The 17,892-nt window shown below is 42.2% G+C and overlaps 2 protein-coding genes across 7 annotated transcripts in view; one reads left to right on the top strand and one right to left on the bottom strand.

Annotated features, from left to right (window-relative positions):
• Window positions 1-2,445: 2,445 nt before the first annotated feature.
• The window catches only part of LOC106098317 (immunoglobulin superfamily member 1), a 45,108-nt gene continuing 29,661 nt past the window's right edge, over window positions 2,446-17,892 (bottom strand). For all 6 annotated transcript variants that reach the window (XM_019358301.2, XM_019358300.2, XM_019358307.2 and 3 more), the window contains 4 exons: window positions 17,591-17,884; window positions 4,815-5,159; window positions 3,721-3,849; window positions 2,446-3,626 (listed from right to left, as the gene is read on the bottom strand). In XM_019358301.2, the coding sequence (XP_019213846.1) occupies window positions 3,487-3,626; window positions 3,721-3,849; window positions 4,815-5,159; window positions 17,591-17,884 (908 nt within the window). In that variant the 3' untranslated portion in view covers window positions 2,446-3,486. The remainder of the gene's footprint in view (window positions 3,627-3,720; window positions 3,850-4,814; window positions 5,160-17,590; window positions 17,885-17,892) is intronic.
• Window positions 13,712-17,892, top strand: part of LOC102080700 (uncharacterized) — a 107,651-nt gene continuing 103,470 nt past the window's right edge. Inside the window, exon 1 of the mRNA XM_025906695.1 lies at window positions 13,712-17,106. Coding sequence (XP_025762480.1) covers window positions 17,097-17,106 — 10 coding nt within the window. The 5' untranslated portion in view covers window positions 13,712-17,096. The remainder of the gene's footprint in view (window positions 17,107-17,892) is intronic.

Raw genomic sequence — 17,892 nt, 5'->3', positions numbered from 1 at the left:
GAGGTACTATTGTATAGTGTGAACCGTTTTCAATATATAGGCAGCGAGAGGAGGCCGTCGTTGGAGTCATTCGTAATGAGATTCGAAGTGCGTTTCTGAGATACCGACGAGGCCTCCCTTGCAAGTAAATTGATCGATCGCTGACTGTCTTGTTTTCTTCATGATGAATAAGTCTCTAAACCAGCGGGGCTTGTGGAAACACAGACCCAACACAAACTCTCTGTGCAAGCCTTTGACCACAAACTTAGTCACTGCTCGGTGAAATTCGTCTATCCTGGCCTGAAAGGAGACGCTAACGGTAGACTGCAGCGAGAACTGCCAGCCAGACTCTGTCTGTCTCTCTCATCATGGTCACCTAAATGCAGCGCACAGTAATGGCAGGTTTTGTAATAAGGCAGATCGCGCTAACATAATATGCACTGTTAGCTGATTATTTACCTGCCGTATTAACAGGAGAGGATGTGCAAACATAACCGCTGCTGCTGGGTTGAGATTCACGAGTCCGCTCCGGAATTAAAAACACGACATTCATTTAAGGTTATCGTGTGTTTTGTGAGCAAATGCTTTTGCATAGTCGTAGTGTTTCCTCCCTTAAATGAAATATCTACTTTGCAAGTATTGCAAGTTGCCCCGTTGTCATCCATTCTCATAAAGTATAACCAAACTTTTGAGCGTTTGAGACGCTTAGGTGCCCTGCCAGGTAAATGACACTCCGCAACGTAGTGACGTCATTCGGGGCGACTGGAATCGATAAGGGAATCATTTGCAAAAATGGGAAAACAATTCCAAGGAATTGAAACAGTGGGAACCGGTTCTCAACAAGAACCGGGTTTCGAAACCCATCCCTATTGGTGGAGGCCAATATTATATTTTTTTAACTGAGGAAATTTACTTAAGCTTTTAAATTTAGCTGTACTCAATACTATTGAGGCAATCAATTTTTTTACATTTTGTGTGACTTTAAGTGCTATTTACTGAATTTTTTTTTATTTAATTATTAAACATTTTAGTTTTATTTTAGTCAAAAGGTAAATGTAAAACACAATCAAAATACTGAAGTGCTGATAAATGTTTAAGTTCATCAACTTAAAAAAATTAAGGAAATCAGTTGCCTTAATTTTCTTTGGGTTTACAGTGCACATAGTAGTGAATATCTTTCTCCAAACCATCAATGTGGCTTTCAGATCCCATTCCTACAAGACTGCTCAAAAAGTTTCACCCCTAATTAATGCTTCAATGTTAAATATGATTATTCTAGCTCAATTTAAAGAGTATGCACTACTGGTTTTTAAGATGGTGATAATTAAACCTTCACTTTAAAAGCCCTCTCTTGATCCAGCTGTCTTTCGAATTACAGACCAAAGCGTAACCTTCTTTTTTATTTCAGAAACTCTTGAAAGAGTTGTTGTCAGACAGTTTAGTAATCATTTAGCCTGGTGCTTATATAGCGATTTTCAACTCAAAGTGCCTTATGCAACATGCCTCATTCAGCTATTTACTTGTTCAGCATTTTGCCCAAGGACATTTTGGCATGCAGACTGGAACAGCCATGGATTCAGCCACCGGTCTTCCAATTAGTGGATAACCTACTCTACCTCCTGAGCTACCCCACACAAAGAAATGGTTGATCTGAAGAGTATCAGTCAAGATTTAAAATGGGTCACAGTACAGAAACAGCACTAGTAAAAGTAAGGAAGGCTCTTCTTATGACCTCTGACAGCCGACTCATCTCAGTACATGCAGCTGTTTGATGTATCTATATGACCAGATATACATATTCATGTCTGCTAACTTCTTCTTTCTTCGAAATAAAAACATGACACGTCCCCACACACAGACACACACAAACATATGCACGCACACATGACCTGTTGTGTGTTACTCGAATGTGTAATCCACCCTGTTTGGGTGCATATAATATATATACATTATATATATATATATATATATATATATATATATATATGTATCATATATATGTCTGTGTGTGTGTGTGTGTGTATGTATGTATGTATGTATATACATATATGACCACCTAGGGGCCATCACCAGCTCCTTCTGTCTTATATCTGTCTATCAATATACATAAGAGAAAGTTACTGTGCAATGCAAACATGTACAGCTTTAAATCTGTCTTGTAGAAAAGATACTGAAAACAACTGAGCATATAACACAGTTGATCAGCATAAAAATGATATTAGGAAGGTTAGAATCTTAGGGTTGCTTTCTAGCCATTTTGGGTAAAGTAACCCTTTAAATGGAGTTTACACTTATTTAGTAAAGCAAAAAAAGTCTAAGATGAAAATAATACCCCCCCCCCCCCCCCCCCCCCCCTTAAAAAAGCTATCAGCCAAAAGAAATCTAAACACAATTGTTTCATTAGTTTATTAATAATTTCCTAAATAGTTGAAATTCTTTATGTGTGTAATGAGATTTAAGCATTTCTATATTTTGGCAGTAGTCTTTATTTAAATTTGGAGTAAAGCTGAACAACATCCATGTGCACAGTAATGACACAATGATTAAAACCACAAATAATGAGGTTACATTTAAATTTTGCAACAATGATGATGATGATGAAAATGATTATTATTTGCTATAATAAGTGCATCAACTTACACATCACTTGTTATTAGAATAAAGTATAAAATAGATAATTGCTACGTGGAGCTCAGGACTCTTCAACCTGAGGACAGCTACCGAGTGTAACTAATGCAACTGTGTGTGACCACTCACCTCACTTAGTTATATAAAAGTAAAGTGTGATTTACTGGAACTATCCTCTGTGTGTGTGACTGGAATAACTGAATAATTAATAAATTTAGCGTTACTGTGTTACATGCTAAAATGTACACAGCTCACAAATGTACACATATGTCTACTGTCTGAATCTGCAGGTGTTAAATTCAAACAGCTGGAAGCAACCAACACAAATCTATATCCTATTGATGATTTATCAGACCATGAGGCACACAGATCTCTCTGACAAATCAAACACATAAACTGTAGTTACTAAAACTTTGAATTTTAGGCAAAAAGTGAACAACTATAAAAATAAACGTACAAATAATCAAAGTTAGTATTTGATAATTGTATCAATATTTGGTACACATGTCTCATTGGCATTTTAATTTAGAAAGAATAATCAATTATCATTACATTTAAACACTGAGTCCTATGATAGAACAGTGACCTATGACCTTGACCTGCGATAATGATTAATAATGCAAATACTGAGACTTTAAGTCTCAGTTTTTGCTGAGTGTTTCATAATTATTTATAAACTAAGAAATCTTTTTCTAAGCAACACAGAGAGCAAATTTGGGCTGATAATGACTGAATTATTAAAAGTATTATCGTGCTGTGGTATTTATTCTATTTTTGAACACACAGTCACACTTATAAACAATTTAAAGGGACCTTTCAGCTCTCCCACCTTCTACTCCAACTGAAAAGAAAAAGTTGGCAGCCCTTTCATTTTCTTTTTCACTCATGATCATGATCCTCTTCACACACAACTCTCTCCATACACTGTTCTTGATCCACCTTCTTCGTTGTGTTGTTCTGCTTAAAGCTGATATAATGCGGCTCTTCCTCACCATCAGTGGTGTAATTGTTTGAAATAACTGCAACACAAACAGAATATCATACGTCAGCAAGCTGAAATACTTTCTCAGTTCATCTTTTATTGTAATTTACTGTAACTCTGTGCGCACACACTTTGAAAATGGACAAGGTCTTCAGACTTCTCCACTTGTCTCCTTCTCCTGCAGACCAGAAAGACCACAGGCAAGACCAGCAGAAGCAGCAATAAGGTTGCTGAGACTGAGACAAGCATGGTCATACCCACTACAAATGAAAAACATGAGAAAAACATGGATTTTGTGTTATTTAACATACAGTAGAAATGTTTTCCTCAGATATTAAATGCTTTTTATTACCACTGTCTGAGTGGAGTGTATCCTAACTTCCCTCGTCTTCCTTGACAGCACTTGCCTCTCACAGTCTGTACACTGATTTCTATGTGAAGGATTGGTCAGGCCACAGGATATGATTTAAAACGCTCTCTCCCAATTGTGTTGCCTAAGTGACTCTCTTGTAGTTTCAGGGTCAACAATGAGTAACCACAGAACACAAACAACTGGCTGTTAGCACAACACAAATGACAAAGAAAAAAAAGCAAAAAACACAGCTATTGACTGAGACAGTTTTTTGCTAGTGAACAAAAAAAACGGAAATAATCACATTAAAGTAAGTAAACCCGTAACCGTGGCCATAAACAGATAAGTCAGTGCTAGCCAGAAGAAAGACCATCCAACAAAGATCGTTCTGATAACTTAACTGGCCATTTTCAATTCATTTTATCAGCTGAAGTAACAACTAAGCAGATTTTTGTGGTGCTGATGAGTTAGCCAGCTAATCACATCTTTTTTGCTAACTTTATCATCAGCAAAAGGTTAGCTCCATATTACTGACATATACAGCATGTATATAGCATTAGCTGCTTTGTAACGTCCAAGTTAACTTATTATTATTACGCTATGTTTAACTGATACTAACCCATACAGTCAACTCCCACCAGTTTGCATAACATCAAGTACATGTCACCAAGCAATATAATAGTGAGGAATGTCTTGTGTATGTCTCATCCCTGTTTTGGGAGTTCTCATAAAAATGCATGTTAGGCGGCACTTCACCTAACAGCCACAGGTGTCATTAATAATAATGGTTTTCTGAGGATGCCCGAAGCTCATTGGACACCCAGAGATATATTTGTTTTTCAGGGTAATTTTCAAACCAATCATAGGTCTTACTTAAGTACAGCTTCAATCCAGCCTTCTTAATGGTGACACTCATTGCTGTGAAGGTTGAGGTGAATGTCCTCGAGACGACTACGACCTCATACACACAGCTATAGTTGCCCTGGTGTTCATAGTCAGCTTCAGGAAAACTAAAGGAGGCTGAGTTATTGATAGCTGGCTTGGTCTCGGTGATGTTGGAGCCTGAGAAGATGAGAGAGAAAACCCCTCCAGGAAAGTGGGAGGAAATGGAGCAGGTGAAGACAAAGTCGTCACCTCTGATGACCTCTGCACCTTCAGGACCACAGACCAGCCCGGTGTTAGGAGATGTCAGGCAGATGCTGGGCTGCTGCAGTGTCACTGGCCAAAAGAGAGACAGAGTAAACACAATTTAGGGTAGATTAAGGATTCTGTAGTGAACTGTAGTGAAGCTGATAATTCTGAGTTATAAGATTGGGGAAACCTGCAGTCAGCTGAGACTGAAGAAGTCACTTGGATGAGTGACGAAACGTTTCTCCCACAAAACGCTACGTCCAGATGAACAGAATCAACTTTTGGAAATTCTGAGTTATATTTTGTAGGAAATGTTTATTAAAAAAATTCAATTGAAAAATTCAAATCCATCTATTTTTGCAAATAGATTAAATGGACATGTTGGATCAATTATTCATTCGGATCAAACTGGGTTTGTCCCCCAGAGGTTTTCTTTCTTTAATGTTCGAAGATTGATGAACATTATGTATCATAGGCATTGGGGGGGCTTCCAAGATCGCAGTACTGAGCTTAGATGCTGAAAAGGCGTTTGACCAGGTCGAGTGGGCCTATATGCTTCGGGTACTGGAGAAGTTTGGTTTTGGCGAACAGTTTATATCATGGGTTGATATGATATATCGGCATCCCTCTTCTTCCATTCTTACTAACCAAGATAGATCAGCGCCCCGTTTTTTTTTACACCACGGGACACACGACAAGGCTGCCCTTTGAGCCCTTTGCTCTTCGCAATTGCTATTGAACCTCTCTCAGAAGGCATTAGGAATGAGCCCTCCATTGACCCTGTCCAATTGGGGAATATCAAGCAGTACATTTCTTTATATGCGGATGATGTCAAATCCTGAGTCATCTGTTCCTGTACTATTGGATCTGGTGAGGTCGTTTGGGGAAATCTCAGGTTATACAATTAACTGGCAGAAGAGTGAGTTTGTGGCTTTAACTGCAAATTTGGATGTTGACTTTTTGAAAACTGTGCCTTTTAAAATTACAGACTGATTGAAATACCTGGGTGTTATTTTGCCTAAGGATCCTAAATTGATCTTTAAGTTGAATTATCTTGAACAAGTTGAAAAACTGAAAAAGGACATTGAGAAATGGAGGGCTCTCCCTATTTCCATGGTAGTTTGCATTAATGTAAACAAAATGGTTTCTCTCCCTAAATTCTTGTATCTATTTTTAAACTTACCTTAAACTTATCTTCTTGAATAAGCAATTTTTCAAACTGATTGACTCAGTAGTATTACCATTTGTTTGGGGCTTTAAAACTCACAGGATATCAAAAGTTCACCTATGTAAGTCTAAACTTGAGGGTGGATTTGGTGTGCCACGTTTTCAGTTGAGTGGTGGGGTTGAGAATAGTTCCCTTCCTGCTCTTCTTTTTTCGTCTTCTAATCCGCGAACCAAGGTCAATAATTTTATAGTTTCGAACTGCGTTAAAATCTTTAGTCAGATCAAAAAAGGTTGTGCTCTACCAGATACTTCGATCCATAGTCCACTATATTGTAATCATGCATTTCCACCCTCATGTTTAGATGTCTCTTTTGAGGTTTGGACACAGAAAGGTATACTTACTCTCAAAGACTTATATATTGACAGGCAATTTGCATCATTTACCCAGTTGCAGAACAAGTTCTCTCTCCCTGCATCACATTTTTTCCATTATTTACAGATAAGAAACTATGTTCGTCAGAGTATCCTCAACTTTCCATGTCTTCCGGAAGAGGGGCCAATTTATACACTCCTTCTGAGTTCCCTGGATTCTAAAAAGTTGGTTGGTTGAAAGTGCTTCACAGACTTCTTCAGAGGTATTGTAGGTGAAGCTATAAAAACATAAAAAGTCAACACCCCTCTGATTTTTAGCACTACTCTCAAAGTAGTCTACAGTGGAATTTTGTACTTTGCTTGTGTATTTATTTTTCTGGTAACTTTGTACTTTTAGTCCTTACATTTTCAAAACACACATTACTTTATGTGCAACAGTATCATTTATAGTGTTTACATTTTGGGGGTTAAAGTGGGCTAGAATGAGTCCAGGTGCCTGTAAATTACGTAAGTGAAGTCACTGTACTTTAGCATCTAGCTAGCTAGCTAAAGAAGAGGAGCAAGCATTTTGGGAGTAATGCTTTTTAATTGGCAGGTAATTCCAAATGCAACATTTTTATCAGCTCAAGATCAACAGATACACAAAGGTAAGGACTGTGACACTAAATTAACTGCAAATTTAAGCTTACATTTAATATCATAAGTTTAATTACATTTGGGATTTGTATACGATGTGTTCTGATAAATTTTCTTATTGTGAAACATCCTGCAAAAAAACCCCCAAAAACTAAGCTATAGTAACTTTGTGTTATTTCAATGTTGCATAAAAATATTGGGTAGTTTTGGGCAGGATAAACAGGTCAGCTTGTTGTACTGTGTTGGGCTTGTCCATAGTGGTTGTGGTGCTCATGGTTTGTAATGGTCTTTGCCCAATAAGATGGATGAGCTAACGTCGCTAACCTGGTCACAGAGGGAGTACCGGCAATGTAGCATCATGATGCTAACGGAGTCGTGGCTAACACCGCTAACTCCGGACACGAGCGTGACACTACCGGGATTCCAGATGCTGCGAGCGGACAGGACGAGAGAGAGCGGTAAGAGGAAAGGAGGGGGACTGGCAGTGTTTGTGAATGACAGATGGTGTAACCCCGGGCACATCACTGTAAAAGAACAACTCTGCAGCAGAGACATTGAGCTGTTAGCCGTTAGCATGCGTCCATACTACCTGCCCCGGGAATTCTCGCATGTTATCGCGATAACAGCGTATGTCCCCCCCTCGGCCAACGCGGATGCAGCCTGTGACTCTCTCCACTCTGTGGTCAGCAGACTGCAAACACAATCTCCGAGAGCCCTTCTCATAATATCAGGGGACTTCAATCATGCCTCACTGGACTCCACACTGCCCACCTTCACCCAGTATGTGACCTGCCCAACCAGAGACAATAAAACACTGGACTTACTGTATGCCAATGCTGAAGAGGCATACAGTTCATCACCTCTCCCTCCCCTAGGCAGATCTGATCACAACCTGGTGCACCTTGTCCCTGTGTATGAGCCCTTAGTGCGCAGGGAGCCACCAGCCACCCGCACAGTGCAGAGATGGTCGGAGGAGAGCGAGGAAGCTCTTAAGGATTGTTTTGAGTCGACTGTGTGGGAGGTGATCTGTGACGACCACGGTGAGGACATCGACAGCCTTACTACATGCATTACTGACTATATTAATTTCTGTGTGGATAACACCGTACCTACCAGGACTGTACGGTGTTTCTCCAACAACAAACCCTGGATTACTTCAGAAATTAAAGCTGTCCTCAAGCAGAAGAGGAGGGCCTTCAAATCCAGAGACAAAGAGGAGTTGAAAAGGGTGCAGAGAGAGCTTAGGGGACTGATAAGGAATGGGAAGGACAGCTACAGGCAGAAGATGGAGAACCAGCTTCAGCAAAACAATGTTGGTGAAGTCTGGAGAGGCCTCAGAACCATCTCAGGCCACAAACATCAGAACTCTCTGCCTGGGAGGGATGTGAGGTGGGCAAATGAACTGAATCATTTCTTCAACAGATTTGATTCAGCCATGAGGCAGTCTCCAACATCGGCTGCAGACTCACCCACCCCCACTGCTGCTGTTCCACCTCTGACACCTCAGACACTTCACACCTCCTCTATTCACCCTGCTCACTCCTCCCCACCCCCAACAACAGCATCCAATACACACTCAACACAAGGCTCCAGCCTGTCTCTCTCAACCACCCAGGTTCGGAGGGAACTGAGGAGGATTAAAGCCAAGAAGGCAGCGGGTCCAGATGGCATCAGCTCGAGGGTCGTCAGGTCCTGCGCGGACCAACTGTGTGGTGTGATGGAGCACCTCTTCAACCTGAGCCTGAGGCTGGGAAGAGTCCCACAGCTCTGGAAAACTTCCTGTGTTGTTCCAGTGCCAAAGACTTCACGCCCCAAGGACCTCAACAGCTACAGGCCGGTGGCTCTGACATCCCACCTGATGAAGACCCTGGAGCGGCTGGTCCTGGCTCAGCTTCGGCGCCTTGTGAGCTCATCACTGGACCCACTTCAGTTTGCCTACCAGCCTGGCATTGGAGCGGATGATGCCATCATTCACCTCCTACATCGTTCCCTCGCTCACCTGGAGACCGCTGGGAGCACTGTGAGAATCATGTTCTTTGATTTCTCCAGTGCCTTCAACACTATTCTTCCCTCGGTTCTGAAGGACAAGCTGGAGAACTCTGGAGTGGACCATCACCTCACTACCTGGATTTTGGACTACCTCACCGACCGACCACAGTATGTGAGGACTCAGGGCTGTGTGTCGGACAGGGTCGTCTGCAGTACGGGGGCCCCACAGGGAACGGTTCTGGCTCCGTTCCTCTTCACCATCTACACTGCAGACTTCTCCCACAACTCCACCCAGTGCTTCCTGCAGAAGTTCTCTGATGACTCTGCAATAGTCGGCCTCATCACTGATGGGGACGACAAGGAGTACAGAGGACTGACTCAAGACTTTGTGGACTGGTGCCAGCTGAACTACCTCCAGATCAACGCCAGTAAAACCAAGGAGCTGGTGGTAGACTTCCGCAGGCACAAACATCCTCCACTGCAACCACTGAACATCCAAGGTATGGACATCGAGGCTGTGGACAGCTACAGGTACCTTGGTGTTCATCTGAACAACAAACTGGACTGGACTCATAACTCAGACGCCCTCTACAGGAAAGGGCAGAGCAGGCTGTACCTGCTTCGGAGACTCAGGTCGTTTGGAGTGGAGGGCCCACTCCTGAAGACCTTCTATGACTCTGTGGTGGCCTCAGCCATCTTTTATGGTGTGGTCTGCTGGGGGGGCAGCATCTCTGCTGGGGACAGGAAGAGACTGAACAGGCTGATCCGAAGGGCCAGCTCTGTTCTGGGATGCCCTCTGGACCCAGTGGAGGTGGTGAGTGACAGGAGAATGGTGGCTAAGCTGTCATCCCTGTTGGACAACATCTCCCACCCCATGCATGAGACTGTGACAGCACTGAGCAGCTCCTTCAGTGGGAGACTGCGGCACCCACGGTGTGGGACGGAGAGATTTCGCAGGTCTTTCCTCCCCACTGCTGTCAGACTCTACAATAAAGACTTTTGCAGCTGATCAAACACACAAACCCACACATGTGCAATAAGACTGCTATATGTGCAATTCTTCTTCTGACGAAGTTGTGTTTGTATTTTCCTACTCAGTTGTATATAGTATTTGTATTTCTATTTTATTCTATTGTATATTATTCTATTCTATTTTATTCTATTGTATATATTATTCTATTCTATTTTATTCTATTGTATATAGTATTTTATTTTATTTTATTGTATTTTATTGCATTCCAGTGTTTTCTAATTTCTGCTACATAACTTTGCACTTTTGCTGTAACAAAACAAATTTCCCACCTGTGGGACTAATAAAGGCCATCTTATCTTATCTTATCTTATCTTAAAGGAAATTAATCTGCATTAAAGCTGATGATGCTTAGATCTAAATTCTACCTTTGCACCAATTGTATACAGCCTAGTATAAACATAATATACAGTATACGGTTAGTTTAGGAAACGGAAATGTTCAATTTCAATTTTCATTTTTAATTTTATTTATACAGCGCCAAATCACAACAACAACACGCTTTATATTGTAAGGTAGATGTGAAAGATCTGCTCATATCTTGTTGAATTCAGTTGTGCAAATCCACAAAGAGCCGGCTCTACATTAAGAAAATCTATAGGAGCTCGCATTAATTATTATTAAATTATTATGAGTTATGATTCTACAACTGATCTTAGGGTTTCCCCACCATTCACACTGGTGAATCCCACTTTAACCCTTGACCCTACTGATTTTCCTGTTTAGTTGTGGAGGCAAAGTTACCTTCTACATTATAGACAACAGAAAATAGAGCTTTTTTAATTATTTTATTATGATATTAATATAGCAATGCCATCTTTTTTATGCAAAAGTACTGGAGGATTTTTAACCCTAACCCTGTTTTGTTAGGAGAGATGACATCGATCCCACTTTGGATGGAGCAGCTCTCCCATCTCACTCATTTCATGGAAATCTGGCCAAATTTGTTAAACCCCACAAAATGTGACTATCCAGAGAAGCAGAGTTGCAGTCTTACATGCCTCTGCACCTTCTCTCCTCCTGTTGTCTCCCTAAAATCTCATCCCCTTAGAGACTGTCTCAAACAAACTAAAAATCGCCAAAAAAATATGACTTAAACATGAAAAATCACAAAGAAAGAACAATACAGTGTCCACTTTAACACCAAAGAGTAAAACAGTGAAATGCAGATTATTAAAAATTAGGTCTCTCTCTTCCAAGTCCTTGTTAGTAAATGAATTAATAATTGATCAACAAATCGATTTAGTCTGCTTACAGAAACCTGGTTGCAGCAGGATGATTATGTTAGTTTAAATGAATCAGTGCCCCCAAGTCATTCTAATTATCAGAATCCTCAAAGGAGGGGTGGTGTGGCAGCAATTTTCCACACCAGCTTATCAATCAACCAAAGACCCAGAGAGTATTTTAATCCATTTGAAAGCCTGATGCTTAGCCTCGTCCACCCTAGTTGGAAAACTCTAGATAGATAGATGATAACTCTTATTCGTTATCATCTATCGTCCACCCGGCCCTTACACAGACGTCATACGTTTTATCTGATTTATTGTTCAATTCAGTTAAAATAATTATTGTGGGTGATTTTAACATCCATGTAGAGGCTAGAAATGACAGCCTCAACACAGCATTTATTCTTTTATTAGGTTTCTCTCAAAATGTAAAAGAACCCACTCACTGCTTTAATAACACTCTAGATCTTGTTCTAACATATGGCATAGAAACTGTGAGCAGTAGACTTCATCACAGTAGATCAGCGGTCCCCAATCTTTTTTGCGCCACGGACCGGTTTATGCCCGACAATATTTTCACGGACCGGCAATAAGGTGTCGCGGATAAATACAACAAAATAAAACTAGTGCCGGTACCGAAAAAAAGAAGATTTATTCATAACACACGTGAAAAGACCCAGGAAAACCGAGTTAACGATAAAAACGATAACAAAATAACGCTGAAAACCGATAAAAACCCTGAAAACCATACATTTCACACCTGAGTCTCAACTCTCGCGGCCCGGTACCAAACGACTCACGGACCGATACCGGTCTGAGGCCCGGGGGTTGCCGACCGCTGCAGTAGATGTCTTTCTGAAAGTGCTGTAACTGACTTTAAGAATATAATCCACCCACTGTTATCATCTTCAATGCCCTGTAACAACACAGAGCAGAGCAGCTACCTGAACACTACTCCAAAGGAGGTCAATTATCTTGTTAATAATATTAATTATCACTACTTATGACTCTGGATGCTGTAGCTCCTGTGAAAAAGAGAGCCTCAAATCAGAAGTATTTGACTCTGTATAATTGTCAAACGTGCACCTTAAAGCAGATAATTCAGAAACTGGAGAGGAAATAGCATATCACAAATTTAGAAGTTCATCATTTAGTCTGAGAAAATAGTTTGTTGTTTTATAAGAAAGCCCTCCGGAAAGCCAGAACATCTTACTGAAAAAATGAGAACTCAAGGTTTCTCTTCAGAGTTCTGTTGAGGCAACCATTCCTTTAACATTAACTAGTTATGACTTCATGAATTTCTTCACGAATAAAATTTCAACCGTTAGAGAAAAAAATTACTAATAATCATCTCACAGATGTAACATTATCTACAGCTACTTTCAGTAGCACTGATATTCATTTAGAAAGATCAATTGGAGAAAAAGAGTGCTCAAAGAAGTCCTGCCATTAATTAATGCTTCAATCTTAAATATGAATAACCTGTCTCTAATAATCAGCTATGTACCACAGGCCTTCAAGCTGGCTGTAGTTAAACCTTTACTTAAAAAACCATCTCTAGACCCAGCTTTCTTAGCTAATTATAGGCCAATCTCTGACGTTCCTTTTATCTCAGAATTTCTTAAATGAGTAGTTTTAAAACAGCTAACAGATTATCTGCAGAAGAACTGTTTCGGTCATATATCAGAGCTCATCACAGCACAGAAACAGCTTTAGTGAAGGTTACAAATGATCTTCTTATGGCATCTGACAGTGGACTCATCTCTGTGCTTGTCCTGCTAGACCTCAGTGCAGCGTTCGATACTGTCGACCATAATATTTAATTTCACTAGCTGGACCCACGTCCTCATTTTAGGTTTGACAGCATTTTAGTAGGTAAAAGTGAATGCTTTGACATGAATTGATCTGCGGTTTGGGGAAGGCCTCGAAGGGGACTGGCGACGGCTCCCGGGCCGGCCAGATCCCCATGCACTATATAGAAATGAAGACGTTAAAGAATTGAAAACAAGGAGGGACGGAGGGTGGGGCACATAAACAAGAATGAACAGCTTGCAGAATTGGGGGAACCTATATAGATGACAACCGGAAGGAGCGTGTTTGGAGGCATGGTCCTGCTCCTGAAACTCCGATACATAATCTCCAATTCACTAGCTAAGCCCACGTCCTCATTTTACGTTTGACAGCGTTTTAGTAGGTAAAAGTGAATGCTTTGACATGAATTGAGCTGTGGTTTGGCGAAGGCCTCGAAGGGGACTGGTGATGGCTCCTGGGCCTGGCAGATCCCAAAAGAAGGCATCCCCTGAAAGCAGTAATAACTGTGCGTTACAAACGTCGATGACCTCAGCGGTTATAATTCGATTTTCAATTCAACTTATTTATAAGGCACCAAACCACGGTGACAGATACCTCAAGACCCCACGATGATGTCTAAAGGAAAAACCCAACAATCATATGACCGCCTATGAGCAAGCACTTTGGCGACAGTGGGAAGGAAAAACTCCCTTTTAACAGGAAGAAACCTCCGGCAGAACCATGCTCAGCGAGGGGCGGCTATCTGCCGCGACTGGTTGGGGTGAAAGAAGGAGAAGAAAACAAAGACAACGCAGGAATGCTGAGTGACATCACCACCCAAAGAAGAGGAAAGTAATTGGTGGCAGGCTAGCGAGCTGAACAGCTCTCAATAAGGTAGTCAAGGATTCCATGGAGTGGAGTGGATGAGCTCGGACAATTAGGATGGAATGGCAGGAGAAGAGATCAAAGGAAATTGCAAAAAACGGAAATCTTAATAGATGAATGAGGGGAACCCTCGATCAGGTAAGGCTTGATGGCTCGTAAAGCTTGCATGAGCTTGTCTTTAAGTAGAAGATGGAGAGGGGGTGCTTAGCTGGTTAATTACTTCAGATAAGGTAGCGCTTATTTGTGCTTATTTCCGAAATTAACAGAAGTGACAGCAGCTTGGGAAGGGTTGTTGAACTGAAAGACTGATTGGAGGAAAGTTGTCTTCTATAATAATAACCCCCAAAATCATCAGAGAGCAGAGTGCGAGTCCACTGAACTTCATGGGAGATGATAAGCTGTTTAGACGTAGTTGGAACAGTGAGTCGGCTTAGAGAGTGCTCTCAAATGACTGTGTTGAGGGTGGATGCTAGATGATGCTGGTGAAAGCACATGATAAGTGAAGGGATGCCGTAAAGAATTATGCGCATGGTGCAGTTTGGATGTCTTAAAAGGAGCGATAGAGGACAGAACCTGGCATCCCAGTGCCACAAAGGTTTGCCGATGCTTTGCGAAGGTAGGAAAGATGGCAGAGAAACTGGCATCTTGGTGCCAGAACGGTTTGCTGCTACATCTTGTGGAAGACTGGATGAAACGGAGAAAGTGGCATCCTGTAGAGAGGAATGCATCTCGGTGCAAAGAGCTTTTTCTGCATTTGCAAATGAGGAATGGAAATAGAGAACCTGGCGTTTTGGTGCCAAAAGGAACATCTGCTGCTTAGCATATGAGGGCAAGAAGGGCAGAGAAGCTGGCATCCCAGCAGTAGAAGGATTCACTGCTGCTTTTGCTGTGATAAATGCAGAGAAATTGGCAACTGTATATTAGAAAGCTTGCTGCTGAGTTTGCGAATGAGGGACAAAGAAGAACCAGCATCTTGGCGCCAAGTTTGCTATTGCATTTGCAAAGGAGGGATAGAGGAAGAGAAGCTGGCATCCTGGTGGCAAAGCTTGCTACTGTATTTGCATAGGAGTGATAGAAGAAGATAAGCTGGCATCCTGGTGCCAAAGCTTGCTTTTGTATTAGGATAAGAGGGATAGAGGAAGATAAGCTGGCATCCCGGTGCCAAAGCTTGCTACTGTATTTGCATAGGAGAGATAGAGGCAGAGAAGCTGGCATTCTGGTGCCAACACTTGATACTGTATTCCACAGGGAAGATAGAGGAAGAGAAGCTGGCATCCCGGTGCCAACGCTGCTACTGCATTGGCATAGGAGCATAGAGGAAGAGAACCTGGCATCCTGGTGCCAAAAGCATGCTACTGCATTTGCCAATATGGGATATGGGAAAGGGAAACTGGCGACTCGTTCATAGAAAAGCTTGCTGCTACGATTGGATATAAGGGAAGGACCTAGCATCCTGGTGCCATGAAAGCATGTTGCTGAATCTTGCGGAGGACAGATGGAGGGAAGGGAAACTGGCAACGCGTTGGTAGAAGGCTTGCTGCTGCTTTTGTAAATGAGGGATAAAGGAAAACCTGGCAACCCAGTCCCCCCCCCCTTTTTCATGCAGAGAAACTGGCCGTTTGCAAATGAGAAGGATTCGTTGCTGCTTTTTGCCATGATAGATGCAGAGAAACTGGAAGTTCGGTAGTAGGGAAGCTAGATGCCGCGTTGCAAATGGGGGATGAAGGAAAACCTGGCAACCCTGTGCCTTTTAATTCTATTTATTTATTTATTTTGTCTATGCTGAGAAACTGGCAACACGATGGTACAAAAGCTTGCTGCTGCTTTTGCGAATGACGGATAAAGGAACCTGGCAACCCAGTGCCGAGGTTTGCTGCAGAGTTTAGCTGAAGAGGGATGTGAGGATGGGAACCTGGCAACTAGGTGCCGAGGTTTGCTGCAGAATTTTGCGAAGGAGGGATGAGCGGCTGAGAGCCTGCCAACTCGGTGCCGAAGCATGCTGCAGTTGCTACGGAGGGATGGATAAGATAGGATAAGATAAGACTTTATTGATCCCACGACGGGGAAACTTTTGCGGTGCCGAGGTTAACTGCAGAATTTGCGAAGGAGGGATGAGTGCCTGAGAACCTGGCAACTCGGTGCCGAGGTTTGCTGCAGAATTTTGAGAAGGAGGGAAGAGACTGGAAACCTGGCAACTCGGTGCTGCATTTGCTACAGAGGAATGTAGAACTGGCGACTCAGTGCCTTTTTTTGTGTGTGTGTGCGTCTTTGCTGAGAAACTGGCAGTTCGGTGGTAGGAGCTTGCTGCTGCGTTTGCGAATGGTGGATAGCGAAGAATCAGGCATCCCAGTGCCAACTTGCTTAAGCATTTAGACAAAGGAGGGATAGAAAACATCACAGCGATGGAGAAACAGTAGAGCATGGGGCTAGCGACATATTTCCAGCTTCCATTAAATGGTGTTAGGAGGAAGGAGCACAGAGCTGAGTTGTCCCTGCTACCTGGCATTGGCAGGTGGGTGGAGCTATGAAGTACACCGTAGCTTTTGCTGTTGGAGCTGCGATTTGCTTGGAAGCGTGGGTACGGCGTGGCTTCTGGGTTCGGCGCTGACGTCTGTCAGCTTTTCGACTAACTCGCCCAGCCTGAGGCCCATTTCAGAGCAACATGAGAGGAGCTGTGGGTTCTGCTGGTGGGCGATTCCGCTGGTTTTCGCTGAAGTGGCGGGCATCCAGAGTTACTTCATAACTGGATTTAGTGGAGATAAGACGACTGGATGGATCGACGTAGCAGACTGTATGTCAGGTGGCGAGAAAACTGCTAGAAGGTCGTCAGCATTCGGTCTTTCGGAAGCGCCACCGTGAGGTTTGGAGTGTTTCGTGGATTGCCGGAGGAAAAGCGATGAACGCAAAGCTTGAGTAGTTGCTCATCTGATGCGGGTGGGTGAGTAAAATATATTACTCCTGTGAGATAAGCTGTGTTTAAAGGTATTCACCGAGACTGGACCCTGACGTAAACGAGAATGTACAGCTTGCAAAAATAGGGGAACCCATATAGATGACAACCGGAAGGAGCGGGTTTGGAGGTGTCGTCCTGCTCCTGAAATTCTGATATATAATCTCCAATACAATGCTTAGAGCATGCTATATGAAATAAAGGTACTGCAATGCAGTAGTTTGCATTATATCTGATTAATAGACTCCAGTTTGTTCATGTAAATGGACAGTCTTCTTCAAACACTAAGTTTAATTATGGAGTTCCACATGGTTCCTTGCAAGGACCAATTCTGTTTGCATTTTACATACTTCATGTGGTATCATTACAAGGCATAGGATACATTTTCACTGCTATGCACATAATACCCAGCTTTATCTATCCATTCAATTAGGCTTTAGTTATATTTATTTTATTTATATGTTTCTCTTACCTGCAACAGACAATCCGACAGGGTCGCTTTCTGGGGAGCTGAAGTCTCGACTTGAAACTCTTGTCTGATACTGACACTGGTATGATCCCTCATTACTGAAGGTCACTTGAGTGATATTGAAGGAAGCAGAGTTTGTACTCGATGTTTGGCTTTTCCTGAATGAGCCTGAGGTCTGCTGCAGAGTGAATGTTCCACCTAAATGCTGAGTTGAGATTGAACAAGTGATGCTAACGTGATGTCCCCAGGTCACCTTCCCCACAGGAATCACAAAGACACTGGGCTTTGGGAGGATCACTTAAGAA

Source organism: Oreochromis niloticus, linkage group LG4 (assembly GCF_001858045.2).
Source record: "Oreochromis niloticus isolate F11D_XX linkage group LG4, O_niloticus_UMD_NMBU, whole genome shotgun sequence".
NCBI classification, from domain to species: Eukaryota; Metazoa; Chordata; class Actinopteri; order Cichliformes; family Cichlidae; genus Oreochromis; species Oreochromis niloticus.
Note: the sequence above shows the minus strand (reverse complement) of the source record. Positions and strands in the feature narration are given on the sequence as shown.